Below are 21436 nucleotides of genomic sequence, written 5' to 3' on the forward strand. Positions count from 1 at the left end.
GGAGGCAGTGGAGCAGAATACAAAACAGCACCGCCTCAGGTCGGGCCTACAGGTCACAGCGGGGACTTTCACACCATCCGGTCTGAGGCTCACCACAAGTAGCGCTCACTGACCAGAGGAAGATATGTACGCCCTGTCCCTGCACGAGGAGTGAGCTAAACAAGTACACACAGACACAAATCCATTTCGCTGCCTCATATGTAAGCTGATTCATTTCCAGTTGTCTTGCCTTCTTCAGTTTGTGGGCGCGAGCTGCTTTGACAATCACAGAACAGCAGCAGCACAATATGTACCTCTTTAAAACCCCTTGCTATTTAGGGAAGCCGCCCTTGGAAGATGAATGTGGGGGACGCCGGGCGCCTCGGGCCATAACAAGTTATCAAAGGTGCACAGCATGACACCGAACATCACAGCGCAATTGTGGGATACAGCAATCAATTTCCAAGAACACAATCTGGCGCAGTCTCGCCTGTATGGGGTTCAACAACAGAGAGCACGCGGGGCAGCTCTGCTCCTGTCCGGGGCAAACCTGCCCGAGGCGTTTACAGTGAGATAAGAAACATCAGCTCCAGACCGTCGGATGAGTGGAAAGAGGTTGTCTGGTCCGATAAATCGTGGCGCCCAGCCACGCCACAGCGATGGTGCACTCACAGTGATGCGTGCACAGCGTGAGGCGACGGAGCCGTCACGTACAGTTACAGCTCTACAGGTCGGGGGGGTGTGATACAGGGTGGACGGCATTCAGCTGGCTCACACTCCGTCGGTTAAACACTGTAGGTGCCTTAATGTCAGAACATGCCATTGCATCAATACAACTTTATGCATTCATAACCAAGGGTATGACTACTAACAAAAGATAATGATCTCGATCCCAGTGAAGGACTTGCTCTGAATGGTCTGAGGAACACTGAGAGTGAAATCTACTGATGTTTTACTTAGTAGATCATATTCACCACTGAAGGATATTTAAGTCAAATTTCAAGGTAAAACAACATATTTGGTAACTCATTAGCTAGCACTGACCCACTTCCTAGTTAGCTGAATGCTAGTTTGAGCTAATGCGTTATAAAATATGTTGATTTACCTCGACATATGGGCCTAATGTCCCTTCAAATTTTCACCACTGATTGTCATGTCAGCTGCAAGTCATTAAGGAAGCAGGGAAATGAAAATTATTTCAGATTTCCTTACAATCGTAGCCTCTGACTTAACCCCAACCCAACCTGAAACACAACATTACTGAGTGTGATGTCAGAGGAAAAGCAGTCTCAAGGACTTGTACCAAGCACTAATGTATCTGTGCCCTTAAAGCTAAAGATGTTAGCTTTAGCTCTGTGCGGCTACTAGCTTGGTTACAGACATCTCCGGTGTGGTGTTCACAGATGGATTTGTCCACGTCTTGTCGATTTAAAATGTCATCAGCTGGACTGACGTGTCACTTGCTGCTCATGTATTTGAGCAAACAAACAACAAAATGGCCAACATCGAAACATGAAAACAAAGTCTTATTATCGGGCTCTGATGCTGCTTAAGTTGCTATCGGCTTCAGAGGTGGTCCCACATGTTTCTGGTCACAGACTCCACAGACTGCTCACACTACACAGCCACTATTTTAGGACAGATTTTGAGAAAATCCGCAACATAACAAACAACTCAGAGCAGATGACTCATGGGTGCCGGTGCTTATTGATCCACCTTAAAAATGATCTGTCTACGACTGCGTTTTTTTTTTTTTTTTGGTCCACACCACAATTTATGTCTCAGCCTTTAGCCCTCTGCCACCGCTGCTGCACACACTCAATATAGGAGGGAAGTGTTTGAGGGCAAGTGTGTCACAGATGGAAGAACACTGCGAGAAAAAAACTATAAGGTTATGATTTATTCAAGGCACAAGCCACAAGACTGATGCTTTGTAGCATGTGTGTGGCCTTAAGCCTATAGCTTCTTGGGGTTTAGATAACAAAAGTCACAGAGAAGGTGAATCAAGTCAGGCTGCTTTACTACAACATCATTTCGTAGCTTGTGTTAGGAATGTTACGATGTTACACTTTTTAATGGGGCAGGAGAGCGAGGCGGATAATCTGGCAGGTTGGAAAGTGATTTGCAACCCGCATAGAAAAACTGTTGTGGCCCAGAGCCACAAGAAGGCCATACCATGGTCACATGTCAGCCAAGAGCAAACCGAACGGACCAGAACTGGTCCAAGTCTGGGCCAGATCCAGTCGAACCAGAACAGAAATGATGTGTGGGGCCCAGATGGGGGACAGTCCTGGTTCATTCGGTTTGAGGCTCAGATCTTGCAAACAGGGGCGGACCGCCCACGTGGCGTCATGCCGCGTGGTATGTGGGCCGGATGAACGTGTCTGGCCCAATTTTGCTATCAGGTCAATCAATATTACTACAGGATTGTGCCATTTTTTTCAATCCCAAACTTCTCTCGAGGTTTTTGAATGTACTTCAGTTGTCTGTTGTCACATTTTGTGTAATCACACATAGAAGAAATGTTAAAATCCTCAATCTGAATATTAGAGATTCACTGGAGCATCGAGTGAATGCAGATACATATAATAGTAATAATAATGATAATCCATTTGTGTGCAACAAACAAAAGACCAGACAAACATATGTGGATGTTGAGGGGGAAAATGTCAACAAATATGGCTTGAAGCAAGTCTTTTTTCAATCCATTTTTGACTTTTGGACTCTCCTGGAATTGGAGTTATTGGAACTGTATGGATCAGACAAGCTGGAAACAATCAATACGTTCTCACACCTGAGCGACTGAAGAGGTCGACAATCAGCGACTCCCAAAACGACTTAATGAAGCAGCGTAACAGTAACACATTGAAATTCTACTGCCACTGTTATTAATGAAGCTTCCAGCTACTTACACACAGACTGAAAATGGCAGCATCTTGTTTCACGAATGACAAAGTGTGATGACAGGGCTGAGTGATTGTTTTGTTGCTGGCCTTCATTTTGACCTCCGAGTAAGTCTGTGTGATGCAGGGATTTGTTAAAAAACCTCTACGATCATCTTCCCGCTCATGTTTCTTGCCCTGTCACCGTGTTCCCGGATCTCAGCAATCACCTTGGTGAGACCAAAACTTGTTATGTGGCAAGACGAGACCCATAAGACTGGAATCCTCCTTGTTAAAAACATGTTAAATAAGGAAAACGTGACGTACAAGGCGAAGGCTAATAATAAAGCAAAAGGAGGACGACAGCGAGTCCAAACATATGTGGAGAGAGATGGAGAGATTTGTTGATGCTAAGACAGTCTGTGGGCTGGTCTGGTCCTGAGGGTGAGTCAGAGAGTGGGTGTCCAGCGGTCAGCGGGGCCATCAGGGGCCGGGCTCGCCTGTAAGTGAGTGTGTGTGTGTGAGTGTGTGTGTGTGTGTGTGTGTGTGCGCGTTAATTCCGTGCGTCCTGATTTTGTTACTCCGCCAAATGTATTCAGCGAAATGCATCACAGCGCCGGAGGCTATGGTTTTTCATGATTCTCTGGCAGCGAGTGTTTTTTTATATTAAATTCTACGTAAGCCGGAGCCTGAGTTACTGCTGAGCAATTCGCCCACCACCGAGCATCTCTTTCTTCCTCGGCCCCTTCTCTCCGCACCCCCACTCCGGTTTTATCTCTCTTTTTTCGGCCTGTTCTCTCTCTCTCTCTCTCTCTCTCTCTCTTTATCTGTCCCCATGTCTGTCAGGCTGTGTTTCTCTTCCACTGCCTCCTTCCTCACTTTTCATCTCTCACTTTGTCTCCCCCCTCCATCTCTCTCTCTCTCTCTCTCTCTCTCTCTGAAGGTGCTCTCGTCGCAGATGGCTCAAGAGCTCTTTTTTTTTTTTTTCCCCCTCCACCGTGTCTCGGGCTGGTCTCAGTTTTCATTTCAGGCAGGTCACACTCTCTTAGCCCTCGTCGCAGAGTGCCCACAGCTCCCGGAGAACAAGCACACTAAATGATTCCCGGCGAGAAGCTTTGTGTTTGAGATGAGGTGGAGAGAGAGAGAGAGAAAGAGCGAGGGAGAGAGGGAGCGAGGGAGGGAGAAACAGAGGGTTTATGTAACCACTCGGCTGCACAATTGACTCGCTCGCTGACATGCTCTCTCCTTAGGTAAACACGGACCTTTCATTCTTTACAAGACCTCTACTGACCTTGTGGATCTTGCGCCAGAGAGAAAAAAAAGGGAGGATTTTACCTGTGTGTGTGTGTGTGTGTGTGTGTGTGTGTGTGTGTGTGTGTGTGTATGGCAAACTGTGGGAGGTTAAGTTTTCCTTTATTCATATATCAGGGTTTAAAAAACATCACTCTGGTGTAATACCTCTGGGGTCACTTTGTTTTCATAGTTTCGGCCATTGTTCTGATTGGTATTAATAACATGGTGAGGGACTAACAAACACCCAGGTTAGCCAGACGTTCATTTAATTACAATTATATGCAGTTTAAGACCCTGATCCAGAGGTATGGAGCCCCAACAGAACGTAATAGTAAGTCGAAGATTGCACACGGCGTGGCTAAAGCGCAACAAAAGTTACTTAAAGCAACCAAAACCAAACTTCATGGAAAAAAGACATAAAATATGTGTTTGAAAGAATAACTCCTCATCGGTCCTCAGCAACATTTATCAGGAATAACAGAAACAACAGCAGGACGTGATGTCAGAAAGCCTGCCTGAGCTTTTGGAACTTTTTTATCCGGAAAAAATGATTTCCCTCAGCTGTCTGTAGTTCACAGTCATCATAGTTTACAGACCAACACTTTGGTTCAACTTTGACTTGTAATCTTATCATAGCAGTTTTGCCGTTAAATGAGGATTTTTTTTATTGACATGTAGGGGGGGCGCTCATGTTCAGCCTTGGCCTCCAACGTAAAGGTGCTCACTGTAGTTTTAGAGAATACATTTCAATCAGAAAAGAAAGATCTTCGTTGAATGATTTTTTTAATGCCTAAACAAACTAAAAAATAAAACTCTTAATTTTCATCACTTAATAAACAAATTGACTTTAAAGGAGAATACAGTTTCATGCTGTTTCACTCAGTTTATATGTGGCGGACCCTGCCATCTTTCTAGCTTCAAAAGATGTTCTGCGGACCGTATTTTCCTCTGAGACCAGCTTGTTTTTTTTCGTTGTGCGATTCCTTAAAATAATTTGCATGTGAGGAAACAGGAGGCCAGTGAACGCTCTGGCGCCAAAAAAAATGGGTTATCGTCCTGTTATGACCGAATTTATGTAACCCAGGAGACGCTGAATTTCATAATAACTCTGACAATTGAACTGGAAAATACCGTTTTGGGGGTTTTGGCTAGATTTCTTTCCCCAATATCATGTTACCATAATGAAAGAACACAAGATGTTATTAACTGGAATCGTCATGGGGACGCTGGGATCATTTGCGGACGCTCATGTTTGCCTTCTCACACAGATGTCGGTAAACACTGTCATTACCGCTGATTCATGTTGCACTGGTTCATTGTCTTACCCATACTGCGTCTGTCAACAGCCCCAAACAAAGCCTTCACTCATCAACCAGCGATGACCTGTTGATTTTCTTTTCCCAGCCATAAAGTAAACTGCCGACTGGTGGGTTCCTTTTCCACAGTGACCGGAACACAAATCAAGCCTTCGCAGCCGAATATCGACCTGCAACTGGCAAATAGCTGCCGTTCGTTTACGACCCGGGAGTCACTCACCGATGTTGTGTATGTTTGGCCTGACTGTGTAGTCGGGAGGAGTCTGACTAGAGTCGTCATCCGCCTGGGAAACTGAGAAACACAAAGACAGAGAGAAAAAGAAGCAGAGGAGAGGAGAGAATCAAAGAGAGACAGGAGGGGGGAAAAAAATACTAAATTAAAACGACATGGCTGAGTAAAATGTACATTATCGGAAAAAAACAGAACAGTTGGTGTCGCTGAGAAACGCACGAAGAAATGTTGGACCCGACTCTCCAGACGACTTCCATCTGATGATTACAAGCATTTGGAACCGGCGGCCAGAAATCATTTTCTACATTTACTGTTCGTCTAGACACGGAATTACATTCAGCCGCCGTTGCCAAATCACCCGTGAATGAATGATGTGTGGGTTTGATTGTGCGCGCGCTCCTTTGTGCGTTTTTTGTCAATTAAACGTCTGCGCGAGCCCTTGTGATTCCGATGCACGGCGAGCGCGAGTTTCGCGTAGAAGCCGGCGGCAATCAATTTGCGGCTCTTCAATGCGCGCGAAGCAGTAGCCCATGAATATTCACGTCCCCTTCTCTTATCTGCAAGTCGGGCTCAGGTGGGGAGGGAATGAAAAAAAAAAAAGCGGTCTGGAGGCAGCTGAAATCAACAGCTTTTTTGATAGCAAGCTGTTAAAACGACCTTGCTGAGTAAAGGTTGCGGATTGTAAACCGACAAAATGCACCGGTGCACGCATGCACACACACACGGCCATTCATGCAACACACGCATACACACGTGAAAAAAAAAAAAAAAAGAAGAAAATTTATGGCTGACATAGTGCCATGTGCACACACACAAACACACACACACACATAGAGGCAAACGGAGGCGTGGTAGACACATCAATAGATTAGCCGTGACACTGCGATGGGTGGGGGGGTGTTAAGGTGATGTGTACACAGAGGCTGACACTGGCCTGAGTGTGGGATGTATTAGTGCTGACAAGGTTAGAGGAGAGGGGGAGGCTTTCAGCGCCGGGCTCCCTGATCAAAGGCCTGCAGGGGAGAGAGCAGGCTACCAGGGTAAAAATAACACACACGCTACACAGAGCAGCAGGCATCAGAGAGCCAGAAGAGAGAGGAGAAGAGATAGACGGTGAGGATGAGGAGGAGGAGGAGGAGGAGGGCTGGTCAAGAGAGCTGGGGGGGGGGTGAGGTAATGGAGAGCTACAGGGAGGGCAGAGAGAGCTGGATGCAGCCAAAAACTGTTTTTTTTTTCCCTTTTTGCATCTTTTTATGCGGCTTCACGAGAGCATGTCATTCACAGAGAGAGAGAGATGGAACATTACTGTAATAGCACTGAGACAGAGAATAACATTAAGCCATCACTCTCAAAGCTGCCGCTTCGGGGAGGGTGTGTGTGTGTGTGTGTGGGGTGGGGGGACGCCATAATCAAAACCTCGCCAAGACAGCGCGCGGCAGAGAAGCCTCTCCCGGAGACAAGGCTGTCAGATCTTAGTTTTTCTCTCCCTCTCCCTCCCTCTCTCTGTCTCCGTCTGTTCCTCTCTTTGTCTCCGGGTTCTCTGCACGTCCGTGAGATGGAAAGAGAGGAGAGTGGGGAGATGAAATGGCACAGAAAAGAGGGGGAAATGGTTTAAAACATAAAATGAGAGTTTGCTGGGTCTCACCGGTGGAGCAGCAGACGTAGACCCTCAGTCTGAGGCAGCTGTGGCCGTGGTGGTGGGTGGGTGTGGCTGAAAACAGAGAGCAAACACACACAAACAACAGCGCGTCAACCTTGTGCCCTCTGCAGGCCGCAGCGCCCTCGACAGTCAGCTGCGTACGCCGCCGCAGCCGCCTGTCCTCGGCTGAACTTCCACAATCTATTAGCAGCACCCACACGCAGTCGAGCTCATGTGGGTTACAGCAGCTGAGGAGGAGATACTGAAACATTTTTGGCTGCGCAACATCCTCAGGCTCCATCACAATAAAAACCAGTAGCTGACTTGACCTGACTCACAGATATAGTAGTACTGCTGGCCCACGTTGAACTCGTAGCCCAGCGAGAAGGCGCTGTAGCGCTGGAACTTCTCCGAGAACTTGATGGGAGCGTGGGGCGCGTGGGGCCGGTTGCACTCCCAGCGCTTGAAGCCCAGCTGGGGGTCGCAGCTGCGGTAGCCGCGGTAGCTCACCATGTAGAGGATGTACTGCTCGGCCACGGTGCGCTCCAGCGTCCCCCGCTGGGTGGTGTTGTAGTGCGGGCAGTAGATGTCCAGGTAGTCGTTGACGCTGACCTGCACCGTGTACCCCTCTTTTCTTAGCCTGGATAAGACAGGGAGAGAGCAGAAGTGCAATCAGCAACCAGGGCTGCAAATAATCAACTGTTTTCAATTAAGGAATAAAGGAACAGATATCTGACATTTAGATCCAGTCATCAGCGTTAGGGTTGCCAGGAAACCAGCCTCAGAAAATCACCTCTCACAGCCAGAAAAAAAAAAAAAAGAAAAAATACTCACACACATAATCCTCATAAAACTGCATCGTGTCATTTTGTACATTTTTACAAGCAAAAAAGATACAGCATGTTAATCAGAGAGCTTTAGGTGCGCTCGTAGGTGGATTTGTGTACATTTGGACAGAGCCAGGCAAGCTGTTCCCCCCTAGTTTCCAGTGTTTACGCTCCAAATCTGATTGTAAAAACTAAATATTCAGGACGCTGTGTGAAGAATACAAACAGACTGAGATCATCTCCAAACAGCAAAAAAAAAAAAAAAAAAAAAAAAAAGGTGTTTTCTGAGCGTTCCACAACTTCCCCACTCTTCTGATGACCCTGTCCAAACCTGTTCGCTCGGACTGAACAGCAAAATCAGCATATGTTTTACAAAAACAATTGAACATATATGTCTTAGTGCCCTATTTTGTTGATTTTGGAGGCCCCTGTGGACTAAAGTGGTTGTGTCTCTAACATCAAAACCATAAAATGTGGTGTCAAAATTAAATAATATTGCCAACGTAACCAGAGGCTCCTCCAGCCGGCACACAGGCCCGGTGGCAAAATAAAAATAGTTCTTCTCGCTGATGGTCTTGATTGCTTGTGTAGGTCATATAGAGTCATCAGTATTGAACTGAGACTGTTTCACAACCAGTTAAAAACTCCTTGTGGTCGCTTCAACATGTTCATCAGACTCTGAATTTGTTTTTACAATCAATCAATTAATTTGTTAAATCTATAAAAGATCAGTAAATAGGGGATAAAAAGGCCCCAAAAGATGTTTAATTCACAGGGAAGAAACCTTAATACTCATATTTGAGAGGGAATTCAAATATTAAAGTCGTTGTCAGGTATGTTTCTGCTTTTTGACCAGCTAATCAACTGAGCAACTGATTTTTTTTTTACTAATAAATAGAAGATCTTGAGAGATCTTCAGATTTTGCCCTCAGCGTACAATAACACCTGCTTTTTTCCTGAGATGAACCAACTTACTCTTCTTATAAGTCTTGTGAAGGACTTGTTGAATATGGTGTTGGCAAGAAGTATAAAATGCAGGTTTCCTTCAAAAACATTCCAGGCTTTGTGCAGCATCAGAAATCCAAGGCAAGGTAAAATGTAATTAAAATGACAAATGTGAATTAGAGATTTCCCCGAGCCTAGCGATGGGAATTTCTTATGCGGTAATCCTCTTGGGACCGTCTCTTTTCTCCAGGAGTCTGATAATGTGATTTTGTCCGAGTCAAACTTTTTCTCCTTACTTGGAGTTTCCTCACGCTGAGATACGCGTTAGGAAAAATGTATTTCTCAAGGCCGTATTGAAGCTCTGAAGGACTCATCACTGTCGGTCATTTAAAAACCTTACTGATGTGTAAAATAAAGGTGTTTAAATCGAGCCCTGCAGTGTGCCTTGGGCTGCATTTTCTATCTAATCAAGACTTCCTTTTCCTCACATGCAGTTTAGCCCTTAATTATACAGAGTACAAACACCTGTATGTGATCACCATAAAGACACGGCAGCACCTCCCTTCCACTGTCTTCACAAACTATTACACCTTTCTCCCTCCCATTCGTATAAAAATTCACTTTTTTCACACTAAAATGCCTCGCAGGCGAACGCTGAGAATGATAATCTGCACTCCTCGTCGTCCCCCTCTGAGCCGGCTGCAGCCATCGAGGCGGAAGGAGATCCTGTCAGGGGCGATATATGCTCTGGCCGCAGGGGAACTGGCCTGCATGCGGTACGTATGATGGGCCGAGCTCCCTCCGCAGCCGCCGCTGATGGACGAGCAGGCTGTTAGCAGGGAAGGAAGGCCACACTGAGGAGAGTGTGTTGTGTGTGTGTGTGTGTGATGTGCATGATGGTACAGCAGCCCTCCAGTTGATTCAAGGCTCCTAACTGAAACAACTGAGACAATGATGTGATGCGATTTTCGCATGCAGCCGCCACGCTGTGATCTCGGCTGTTTATAATGCTAAGTATACCTATTATGTAAATTACACAATCTGTAATTAGACAAAGTAGAAGTCATTAGAAGGGCTCCTGCAGGTGAGCTGATGAGCTGGGAATTGTCCTTGGCTGCAGTGATGTGTAACCTGCGTTGGGCGCCGCTGTAACGACCTGCCTGCACCACTAGGTGGAGGTATGGTGCTGCAGTGTGCTGGCAGAGCAGGCCTCCTCCTCTTTCACCTAGAAGGTCTTTTTTTTTTTCCCTCTCCTCCTGGTTGTCTCCTCTTTTCAGACATTTCTCTCTCTCTCTCTCTCTCTCTCTCTCTCTCTCTCTCTCTCTCTCTCTCTCACACACACACACACACACACACACACACACACACACACACACACACACACACACACACACACACACACTCACAACCATCCCGTTGCTGTGTATACATTGTGCCTACACACACACAGACACACACACACACCTGTGGACACACAAACATGCACGTGCACACGTTACTGGGTCAGGCCTCCTGGGAGATTATTATTCAATTACAAAATGTGGATCAGAAATGTCATAGCACCTCTCTCTCTCTCTCTCTCTCTCTCTCTCTCTGTCTCGCCATATTTTTTTTCTGGATCCTCTCCATCCTCCTTTTCATCTCCACCCGTTCTCTTCCATCTCACAGACACACACACACACACACCGAGGCAGATGAATATCAATTCTCTTAACCAGTGTTTCTTTTTGGGCCATCAATCTTATCTGCGCCTTCTATCCCCGGCGCTCAGATGTGAGATGACAGACTTTTGTCTTGCAGTGTTGCAGGAGGAGACAACACAGCTACGCTTCAAAGGGACTATATTTAGAGAGGGGGAGGTGTGGGGGTGGTGGGGTATTGAGATTGGGAGTGGGGGGGCAGAGGGGGTAGAGAGAGAGAGATAAAGAGGTACAATGGGGTGTGGGGTAGGGAGAATTGTAAGTAGATAGACCTAAGATGAAAGTGGGAGGAAGAGGGTGCGTTGAATATGAAAACGGGAGAGAGGAGAGGAGAATCCTGGATGCGAGCGGCGTGCGGAGAGCGATGCAGTCGCTGAGAAGTAGGTGAGAGGACAACGGCGGAGGAGGCAGGAGCAGGAGGAAGAGTGTGTGTCTGTGTTCCAGCAGGGGGTTGATGGGTAGTACTGAGACTGAAAATAGAAAATGTATCCAGCGTAAACACAGGATTCAGGCTCATTGCACAATTTTCATGCCAATTAAATGACCTGAACAAGCACACTATTTCAATTGGACCAGTGGTGCTGTTCAGTTTTGATTTGATTTGACTTCTTATCAAGACTTTCTGCACTTGTTATGTGTCTTGTTCTATATGTTATACGTTTTTGTGTGTGTGTGTGTGTGTGGACCCCAGGAAGAGTCGCTGCAACCCTGGCAGCAGCTAACGTGGATCCAACTGAATAAACAAAGAAGAAAGACACAAAGACTGAAAGCTAGCACGCTTAGTTTCAATGTGGTCCTCGATGCAAGGGAATACGGAGACAGTCACCAACAAATGACCATAAATTGCACAAAGTAAGGGGAATATACTACATTAGATGATTAATAAAATGAGTGGAACCTGCCATGGCACATCTCAGCAGTATATCAGATAATTTGAATCCGCCCACTCCATCAATTTCCTCCGTGTCTTTGTTTATCTCGTTCCACAGAACAGTACTGCAAACGCGGACAGCCAGTGATGCATTGCTGCCTGAAGGTTAGCATTAGTTTTTTAAATGTCAGGAAGTAGTGAAAAGTGAGTGTTAGAAATTTCACCCTTGCCAGATGGTAAATGTTAAAGCTGCTGTAAGTGTAATTATCTTATTAAAATGGGTGTTAAGTGGCTGCGTACTCCAACAGTAATCACAGTGGTGCGGTGTTTGGTCAGTAACCCATGTCTCTCCTCCACCTGCTCGAGCAGCAAAAGACAGAATTAAATGTTCTGTCATCCCTGCTCCCTTTATCCAATCAGGACAGAGAACTGCATACAGAGGCGGTCCTGTCTGTCCGGGGGAGACAAGGATCCTCACGTTTACCAGCAATGGCAGAACAGGAAAAGCAACCAATTCTGGCAAACCTGGTGACGACTTATAATGCCAAACGAAGAAACAAAAGAAAACGTTTGAAAAAAAGAAAAGAGGGACAGAGAGATGCTAACAGGAAGTTAAAGCAACGACAACACTCCAGGCCATCACAAAATAGTCAGATTGTAGAGCATTTTTGGCATTATTGAACAAACATGGCACAGATGGCGATATTATTGTACAAGAATGATGATCATCGAACATTGGACAACACTGAAGAGCGCGGAAAGCCAACGGCGACGTCTTGAAATTGTTCTTTTTTTGTCCAATCTGCACCTCAAAATCCCCAAATATTTCATTTACAGTCAGACAGAACTCCAAAAAGCAGCGCGTTTCAGCAGCACGGTTTGGGATATTCAGCACGTCTTCTTTAATCACTATCAAAACTGTCACCAATTCATCTCTCTGCTGGTTAACTGATCCTTCCAGCTCGAGATGAATAAACGCCACCCTGTTATTTTTTACTGTTTTGGTTCTCACTCAGCCTCACTAGACATAACTACACAGCGGGGAGGACCGTTTGTTCCAAATGTAGATACAGCAGCAAAAAAGACGAGGGGGAGGAGGAGGAGGAGGAGGAGGAGGGAGAGAAGAAGCAGAAGGTGAGGTGGTGCAGGAGGGAAAGAGAGGAGAGGAGACTAAAAGGGTGGAGCGAGAGGAACAGGCTGGCTTGGGCGAGAGGAGTCCCTCTAGGTGCGCGCCGTTATATAAGCAGTCCACTTAGTGGCACAAGACAGAAAGGTTGCAGGGCAGAGAGGCATGGAGGGAGGAGACGGGGAGGGAGGGGGGAGAAACAGAAGAAGAGGGTGAGAGGAGATTTAATAACTTACGGTTGTGGGAGGTGGGTGAGGGAGGGAGGGAGGAAAATGCACTGAATGATGACAACAGAAGAAAGGAGGCGCGGAGTAAGGGAGGCACAGGCCTCGACAGAGACATAGTGCTCCCCGGGGACCAACATATATGTGGTAAAAGCGCATAAAAAAGACTGATGGCTCTCATTCTCTCGTTGTCTCTCTTTTCCTGCAGCCCTCTCCGGCTCTCTTCCTCTCTCTCTTTTCACTGTGCATTGTCTCTGCAGTGGTTTTGCTGTCTCATCATCATTTTCCTGTGAGTGGGAGTGCGCAGCTAGTTAGTAAAAGGCCGCACAAGCTGGCGGAGACTGCCAGGGGAGGCAGAGAGAGAGAGAGTGGAGGGGGGTGAGGAGGAGGAGGAGGAGGAGGAGGAGGAGGAGGAGGGTGGTGGTGCGGCGAGGAAGATGAGACAAAGATAGCACCGCTGCACCTTTCACATCTGCGCTAAAAAGAGTCTTTGGAGGATATTGCGGGGTATCAATAAATAACAATGGTGAGGTAGCGCTGCAGCTTAAAGACACTCAGGAACATGCGGCGGACAGAAACGGCCGCAGAGAAGCCCTCATTCCTGCGGGGAAAAAAAATAAAAATGTTGAGGAGAGTCATTTGTAACAGAAAATGAGAAAAAAAACCAAACATACGAAACAATATCAGGGTCTATTCCCTCACTTTCCACATGAGCGATGCCAATCATTTTCCTGGTTTTGGTTCACCAAACTTATAACTAAAACAAATCCACGTCCCCCGTCATTTCCCCCACCGTATAATAATTTTGCTCGATTGCATCAAAGCGAAGGCAGGAACATGAGCGCTCACAGCTGGCTTTCAAGGAAAAAAAAATAATAATACCAGCGCAATTGCATTTGTTGTTCCCCCCCCCCTCCTCTGACAAGAATGGATATGAAAAGTCTGAATCCACCGAGGTATTCTTCACAGTCTGAAGTTAGTGCTGTTTGTTCTGCTGCAGGTTCACCCTACATGACTGCCAGAGGCTCCAACTGTTTTCAAAAATCCATTAAAACAGCTGGAAGAGACAAGTTGTGGCTTTTTTGACAAACGTAGTCCAACCTTGCAGTAGTAAAGGCGGTAATAGCTCAACTGTGAGGAAGAAAAACACACTTGTGGTTTTCAACTCTCTGTCATTTGATAGGTGCAGTAACAATACAACAGTGTTATCGTATGCAAATGCACGCATCATGTGACTGTGTTTTTTTTTCTTCCCAGGCCTACAAGCTTCCAGCCTCTGCTTTATGTGGTCATTTTTCTCCAACTTGCTTCATGTCCGTGTACATGTCACAGTTTGGGCTTTTGGTTTAATTATGTCCTGTTTTATTTTGTAGTTCTTTTCCCATGTGTTTTGTTCTGCGCTTCACTTCCTCCCATTTTTCCTTTTCTTCTCTCCTGTCACCTGTATTCCATTTGTAAATTAGTCCCAAAAAGCCTGTGTTTTTCTCTTACTCATGGTCAGCTTGTTGGTTCTGTTACCAAATTTCGGTCCTGTGTCTCCTGTGTTCCCGCCTCTGTTCCTAGTGTTCCTGTCTGGGCTCCTTGTTTTCCTCTCATTGCTCCTTGTGTTCTTATCTGAGTTCCTAGTGTTCCTGCCTGTGTTCCTAGTGCTTCTGCAGTTTGTACCCTTTTTAGATTTTGTGCTTTTGCTTTTATGGATTTGTTATAGACCTCAGCTTTGTTATTAAAGCTCACCTTTTGTTCTTTATCCTGCCTGCCTGAGTGTCTTTTGAGTCCTCACTATTTTTGCTGCACATAATACAGAGCATCTACATCTGCAAAGCAATAATGAGCACAGTCAAAAAATAGGGCCATGAGTATGATTCAATTTAAAGAATCGACATTTGCATAAATGTTCTTGTCACCGCACAGACTATCACACCCTCCACGACAGTAATTAACAAGTTGATTTTTGGCGGCTGCATCATTTGCCACTATTGCCTTCCAGGATGCCTGCCATGAAAAACTAGTTCATTAAACTTTTTATAATCTAATTATGTAAAATCTTGTACTTATTGTGTACCTCGGCAGCACCGCCGGAGAAGCTTCCCTCAGCAAAGCTGAGGTCAGCTTTGCATCATCATTGATGACCTTAAAGACACACTCTCTGGGGTAATCAACATCTGCCTCATCAGGAGGATAAACCAGCGATGCGCGAAATGGCGTGGCTTGAACGGCACTCACAAATCGTGTGTTTACCACCAAGAAGACTCTTCCGATCGAGTCCCCTGGTAGAGTCGAGCTAGGCTCTGCTGTTTTTCTCTGTACCTCAGCACCAAAACTCATTACTTGTGCACGCACACGTGCACGAAAAGACGCAGACAAACATCAGACACGCACACACACACACGAAGAAGGCACAATATCTCCTGTGAGTCGTCACTGATTGAGTTAACGGCACAATTAACGGCCCGGTTTACAATGTTTCGATCCAAAATGGAGGATTGAGGGTGGAACAAGTGCTGAGGCAGTCTGTGGGAAGAGGCAAACGCTGCAACTCTCTTCTATCGCTATTGGGCCACTGGGAGTCATCTGCTAGTTTCCTCTACAGCCTCTGTCCACTTCTGCCTCAGAGAAATTGAGGAAAATTACCTTTTCATATTTACCCGTTCCTGTATAAACCTCCCCACGGCTTCCACCTTGGCTTCCTTCATTCGAAAAAGCTCTGCCACATTTATTTCCTGGCCTTTATTTAATTCAGGGAAGCTTTCGCAATAACGTTTCTTAACATTTACAGACATCCACAGCTCGGAGACATCCTTTAAAGCGGCAGTGTGCGTCAACGCCTGCAGTCGTTCTGCAGAAGAAATTACAATTCTTGCTCAAGGACACCTTGAGCACAATTACTTTTTCAAGTCGATCACCTTAGGAGCTGTTTATCAATTAGAACCAATCACATTGCAACATTTCCGTCCCCCTACTGACCTCAGTCGGCATGTTTCCTGCTCTGTCCAGCAGCTTCAATTTAATGTAAACCGAAGATTATATCCACATGTACTCCTCTGCCAGGAGCCTCAGCAGCAGAGAAGCGCCAAAAGTGCCAGAGCTTTCTACAGAATGAATCACTTCTGTAATTAATACATCTGTGCTGACGTTGCCTCGTCATGACATTTACACAGCATGCCAGCAACGATGAGGTGGAACAACTTTGTAAGTGCAACATCAAACTGTCAATTACATGCAGAACGTTATAGATCTCAGCTTTTAAGTGATATTTCATTGATCTCCTTTAAACAAAATCTCTCTGCTCGCCACTCTGGGAGGGACGTCACAGTGCAGCCTCAGCTGAAGAGCAGCAGCTTGTGGGGCCCGTCCTTGCCGACACAGGGGCTGAGAAATGGATCTTTCAGTTAAACGCCGCTCTCTCTCTGCTCACTACTCCAGCCTGCAGTTCAGCTGCTCGCTGTCTCCATCTCCCCCAGCCTCGCTCCGGGCGTGACTTTGGTAAAGTGGGTGGGGGCTCGAGGGACCCTTTCAGAAAATGTATCATATTAGCCAACTTAACTGAGGAAAATACATCTATAAGAAGGGCATGCAGTGTGTCGCATATTAAGAAATATATCTGGCAGCTCCCCTGGATTCTATTGTGCAAGCCGGCGGAGGAGATGATGCAGAGACGGGTCAAGACTCCAGCCTCAATGGGTGGTCAAACGACAAAAAATACACACCAGCTGGGGGTTTGGGAGACACCAAACAGGTCAAAAGATTGTAATACAAAGTACAGTTTCGAATGTTTCATACAGGACCTTTATCTTATTTCACATCTTAGATTTTACTACAAAAATCTTGGACACCCCATCCTTGCTTATGACAACTGAGCCTTTCATTGACGCCCCTTTCATAACCAGTCATACTATCACCTCCCACCAGTGAACCGGTTCACCTATCACCATTCCAAACGTCCACTAATGTCCAGGTCTTTTGTTGCTCCTGTCCCAACAGGAGCGTTTGAAGCGTCCTGCTGTCATCAAATTCAAGTATATATTTCAAAAAACAACTGAAGTTGATGACGTAAAACATTAAAGATGTTGTAAATGTACCATTGAGTATTCATCAAAAACGATAAGCAAATTATTCAGTTTAATCTGCGTTCAGGACGGCGTCCTTAACTTTTTTGGAATCAGGGTTGTAATAAATGCATCTTTCCATCTATAAAACATTAGAAAATGATGAGTTATCACCATCGCAATTCTCGCAGCTTAAGAGAATCTTCATATCGCCTCCTTGTCTGGCTAACGGTCCAAAACCTGAATGTATTCATATTGAAATATTATATTCATATTCAATTTATATTCAAATTCAATTTACAATCATACAAAGGAGAGAAAAACAGCAAATTATCACATTTGAGAAGCTAGAAGCGTCAAACGTTAAGCATCAAAGCATAAAAATATGTATTTAAATTAGAAAGTTGAATGGAACTCAGAAAAGCACATACCTCTGAGGAGGAGCAACAGTCCCCTTTAATTCAAAGCATAATCCAATACCAAACTAGATAGCCCCGTATCAGTCAAAATGTTGAACCTATAACTGCCTTATCATAATTTAAGATCACCAAATAGTACTCATCGTAGATACCAGCCATCTAAATACATCTGATTTTTAAACATGCAGAGCCATGCATTATCCCCTGAGAAATTACAAAAATGATGAAAAATGCCCTGTCTTGCAAGGTTAATGAAAGTGATCTACACCAAAAGAAGCTAACAGGTTTATTCCGGGCAAGGTTTCATAAAAATCTGAGCAGTAGGTTTGTGCAATCCTGCTGACAAACCAACCAACAAGCATGACCTCCTTGGCAAAGGTAACTGTGTATGCTAAAATAAGTTTTTCAGCTTTTTTTCTTATGAAAAATCAGATTGTACTCATATACAAACTTTGTCACGGGTAGAGATAGCTACATTTTAAAAACGTCCTGTGTGTGAGATTTGATGACATCTAGTGGTGTGGCTGAAGATTGCGACCAACTGAACACCCCTCGTGTCACCCTCCCTTATGGTGGCCATTAAAAACATGAAAAGCGTTCCTCTCTAGAGCCATTCGGTTAGTTAGTGTTCGGTTAGTCTGTTCTGGGCAACTGTAGAAACATGGCGGACTCTGTAGGAGAAGATTCCAAGGTTACCCTACCATTCTTAGTTTCAGGTGATTATACACTTATAAAAGCATAATAATAATATTCAATTTATGCTCCTAAATCCAACGCACTGGGCCTTTAAGAAGTCATAGATTAAAAAAGTGAATGAACAAAGTTGGGCGACCACAACGGCCAAACACAAATGTCACCTGGTGTTTACCAGCGGGCTCAGTGGGCATCCTTATTTGAATTGCGGCCGTGAGGGAAACAAAATGTGATCATGATCAACATAATAACGCCATTTCCACAGCTCCAACCTCTGATTAAATCATTTGCAAAGCATTATGGGTCGCTGCCAGCTCATTCAGAGGAAATATGAACCGGCATAAATTTCATTGATTAATCTATGTGGCTTAAGCTGCTCTTTACTTTCTCGACATCCACAGAGGAGTTTTAAATATCAAACAGAAATATGGATGACACAGTTGAATATTAAACTGTGGCTCTCCTCCAACTAGACTCTTTGCATAAAATAAATGTAATAGAGGACACTGGGCATCCTTTTTTTCCCCCCCGTTTTATTACAGCAAAATGTTCCAAGGACCACTTGGGAATGTTTTTTTCTGGCTATAATTGGCCACTGTGCTGTGGGCATTGCATTAGTGTAGCAGCTCCAGACTGGCACTGGTATGACTTATATTTTAGTGAGCACTCAAATCCAACCATAAACTCCCTATTTTAGTGACTATAGTTTGGTAGAGATCTTTAGTGGCCAAATTATCAGCGCTATTGTCCCTGCGATGTTCAAAAATCTCCAGCCGCGTTAAAGCAGGATGGATGACGCTCAAAAAAAAAAAAAAGACATAAAAATGTTGAAAAAAGATGACGGGAAATCCTACTCTCCTAATGAGAGAGAACCTTCAGAGGTATCAGGAGGTGATGTCAGACCGCAGTCGCAGGCAGTGTCTAAAAGTCATCCATCCCGCTGAGCTGGTAGTGTGATTATATCCCACGACAAGCGGCGATAACAAGGGTCCATCTCTCTCAAGGTGAGGCTCTAATTGTACCTCGCCATTAAAGGCTTGATCGCCCACATCTGCTCTCTCGCTCTCTCTGTGAGCTCACTTCTCATTTGCCGCCTCACACCCGACACGCTCCTCCTGCCTCTCGTTCACTATTCACTTGCCTTGCAGAATGAAGTCGTCAGATCATGAAAAGCTTTCCTTTGGCTCGTGCTCTTCTATAAAGGTCCCGCATTCATACAACGATAATGGAGCGTGCCAAACTTGTGTGCATTGTGTGCAAGGACACTCTAAACAAGTTTGCTCTGACATGAACTCGGGTCCCTGAATGGGAAGTTTTCTAGGTAAAGAGACGGTGCGAAATCCAAAATAAAATACGAGACTGGTTGTGATCGGCAGCTGCTTTCTAAAGATAAAATATGTTAAATGAAATATAATTCCAACACCATGTTTGATACAATCTGTATGTATGTTCTGTTTGCTATTCTGCTAAACATCTGTTAAGTACCTTCACCTAATGGACGTCGCGGCCATATGGTGCCTGCTGCAGTGTGGAGGGGAAAACTGTTTGAGTCTAAATCCGTAAAATGATGAATCATGTGCAAATTACACAATAAAATAGTGTAAAATCGACAGAAAGTGAACATTTAAAGAGAGAAAAGAACACACACAGCAGATGCTGCAACCTCAATCAAGGACACAGCCTCGTCTGCCTGCCTTCCACATCTTGTTATGAATCTGTTACACTACAACTGGGGAGGCTGAAATGACACTGAAACTGTTCATTTGAAATCAACAGTCAATATAGTTTTCGCTGACGTATCTTGGTCCAGCTGCTGGGATGGATGTGGGCACGCTCAGCGCCGACTTGCTACCTGTGAAAACACACAAAGTCCTATTCCGGGCACACTGCTGCTTCAATGTAAAGGACGCCGGCTTTAAAGAGAGACAGAGTCAGACAGGCAGGCGGAAGGCGAGATAGCGGAGGGGCTGTGACACACAAAAGAAGCTCTCATCAAGATGAATTCTCCACAGTATACGCCCTCAGCCAGGGTGCCAGGCGGCTCCCGCGGGCCCGCCTCGGCCATGTCCAAAAAACACAAAGTGCTTATCTCGCCCATCTATAACCGTCTGCCCACTGACAGAGCAGAGGACACACTTGAGAAAGGTTCACACGTCAGCTTCATGCGTCTAAAGAATCAACTGATGAATTAAGCATCAGGTATTCTTAGATTTACAATGGTGATAATTTCCATTGGTGTGCTTACATTCAATTCGTAAAAGATGCTGAGCGTGAAAAACCTCGCTCAAGCAGGTTTTAGGAATCCTAATTGAAACTCAGGCACCTGTGATCAATCAATCTCAAGTCAACTGCCACTACCTATCTTGAGATTCACCTTATATAACGTCAGCACGCATGAGGGTTTAGTCAGGAAGCCTGCCCCAAATGGTATTCCACTTAAGTCATTTTTACTATCTCATCATCTGTTCCCTCAAGTTTTGCCACATTTTTGCACTAGCTATCTTAAAAGTCTCTAGATTTAGCAACGATAGCGTTAGCCAGTCTCAGCGACATCAGTGCTGTCATTGTTAATGCTTGTTAGATAAGATTAGGACAGCACAGTATGCTGGGCACAAATTAGACATTTTATGTATTTTTCCACCACAAACTGGCAACTACCACAACTGTTGACCACTAACGAAACTCAGATACCAATTGATATACTCCTGGTTCACAAACATCGCTTAAATAAGACATAAACAAAACAAATTTTGTGGATCCGATAAAGTTATTAATTCACAACCACAAAAAAAGAGATTTTTTTTCTGCACCTTTATGTGGGTATGTCTACAAAAAAATGATTTCAATATGACCTCTGAACAGACCAAACAAATTTACAAACAAAAAAAAATTTGACTAAAATATAAGACAACAGTAAGTCCACAGAGGCTCATGAGCCTTGAGACAACTTCTGTTATATGCATATAAAGTGCAGTATGCAGGCTTTGAAGTTCAGCGTGTGAGGGGCTCGGCTGCTCTCACAGGAAGTCAACCCACAGTAGGGTGTTCACTTTCAGAGACCTCCGTCTTTAAGCCCCTACTCCGGGCTGGCACACACATCCCTCTCTGGGCGAGAGCGGAGGAGAGGGAAAAGAGAACAAAGACAGGGGAGAGAGCGAGAGAGGGGGAGAGGTGGAGAGGAAGAAGAAGAAAGGAAGATGAAGGGAAGTAGTTCTGGGTCAGATTTAAGACTGGACGATATTCA

The 21436-nt window shown here is 45.1% G+C and overlaps 1 protein-coding gene and 1 long non-coding RNA gene across 2 annotated transcripts in view; one reads left to right on the top strand and one right to left on the bottom strand.

Moving 5' to 3' along the window:
• Window positions 1-21436, bottom strand: part of efna3a (ephrin-A3a) — a 70110-nt gene that overhangs the window by 4495 nt on the left and 44179 nt on the right. Inside the window, exons 2-4 of the mRNA XM_037093777.1 lie at window positions 7680-7981; window positions 7348-7413; window positions 5691-5762 (exon numbers count right to left, since the gene is read on the bottom strand). Coding sequence (XP_036949672.1) covers window positions 5691-5762; window positions 7348-7413; window positions 7680-7981 — 440 coding nt within the window. The remainder of the gene's footprint in view (window positions 1-5690; window positions 5763-7347; window positions 7414-7679; window positions 7982-21436) is intronic.
• On the top strand, window positions 9145-14781 carry LOC119017236. Its single transcript, XR_005074366.1, has 4 exons — window positions 9145-9889; window positions 11505-11665; window positions 11803-11849; window positions 14292-14781. It is a non-coding gene; the product is annotated as an uncharacterized LOC119017236 (long non-coding RNA).

Source organism: Acanthopagrus latus, chromosome 3, assembly GCF_904848185.1.
Source record: "Acanthopagrus latus isolate v.2019 chromosome 3, fAcaLat1.1, whole genome shotgun sequence".
Lineage (NCBI taxonomy): Eukaryota > Metazoa > Chordata > Actinopteri > Spariformes > Sparidae > Acanthopagrus > Acanthopagrus latus.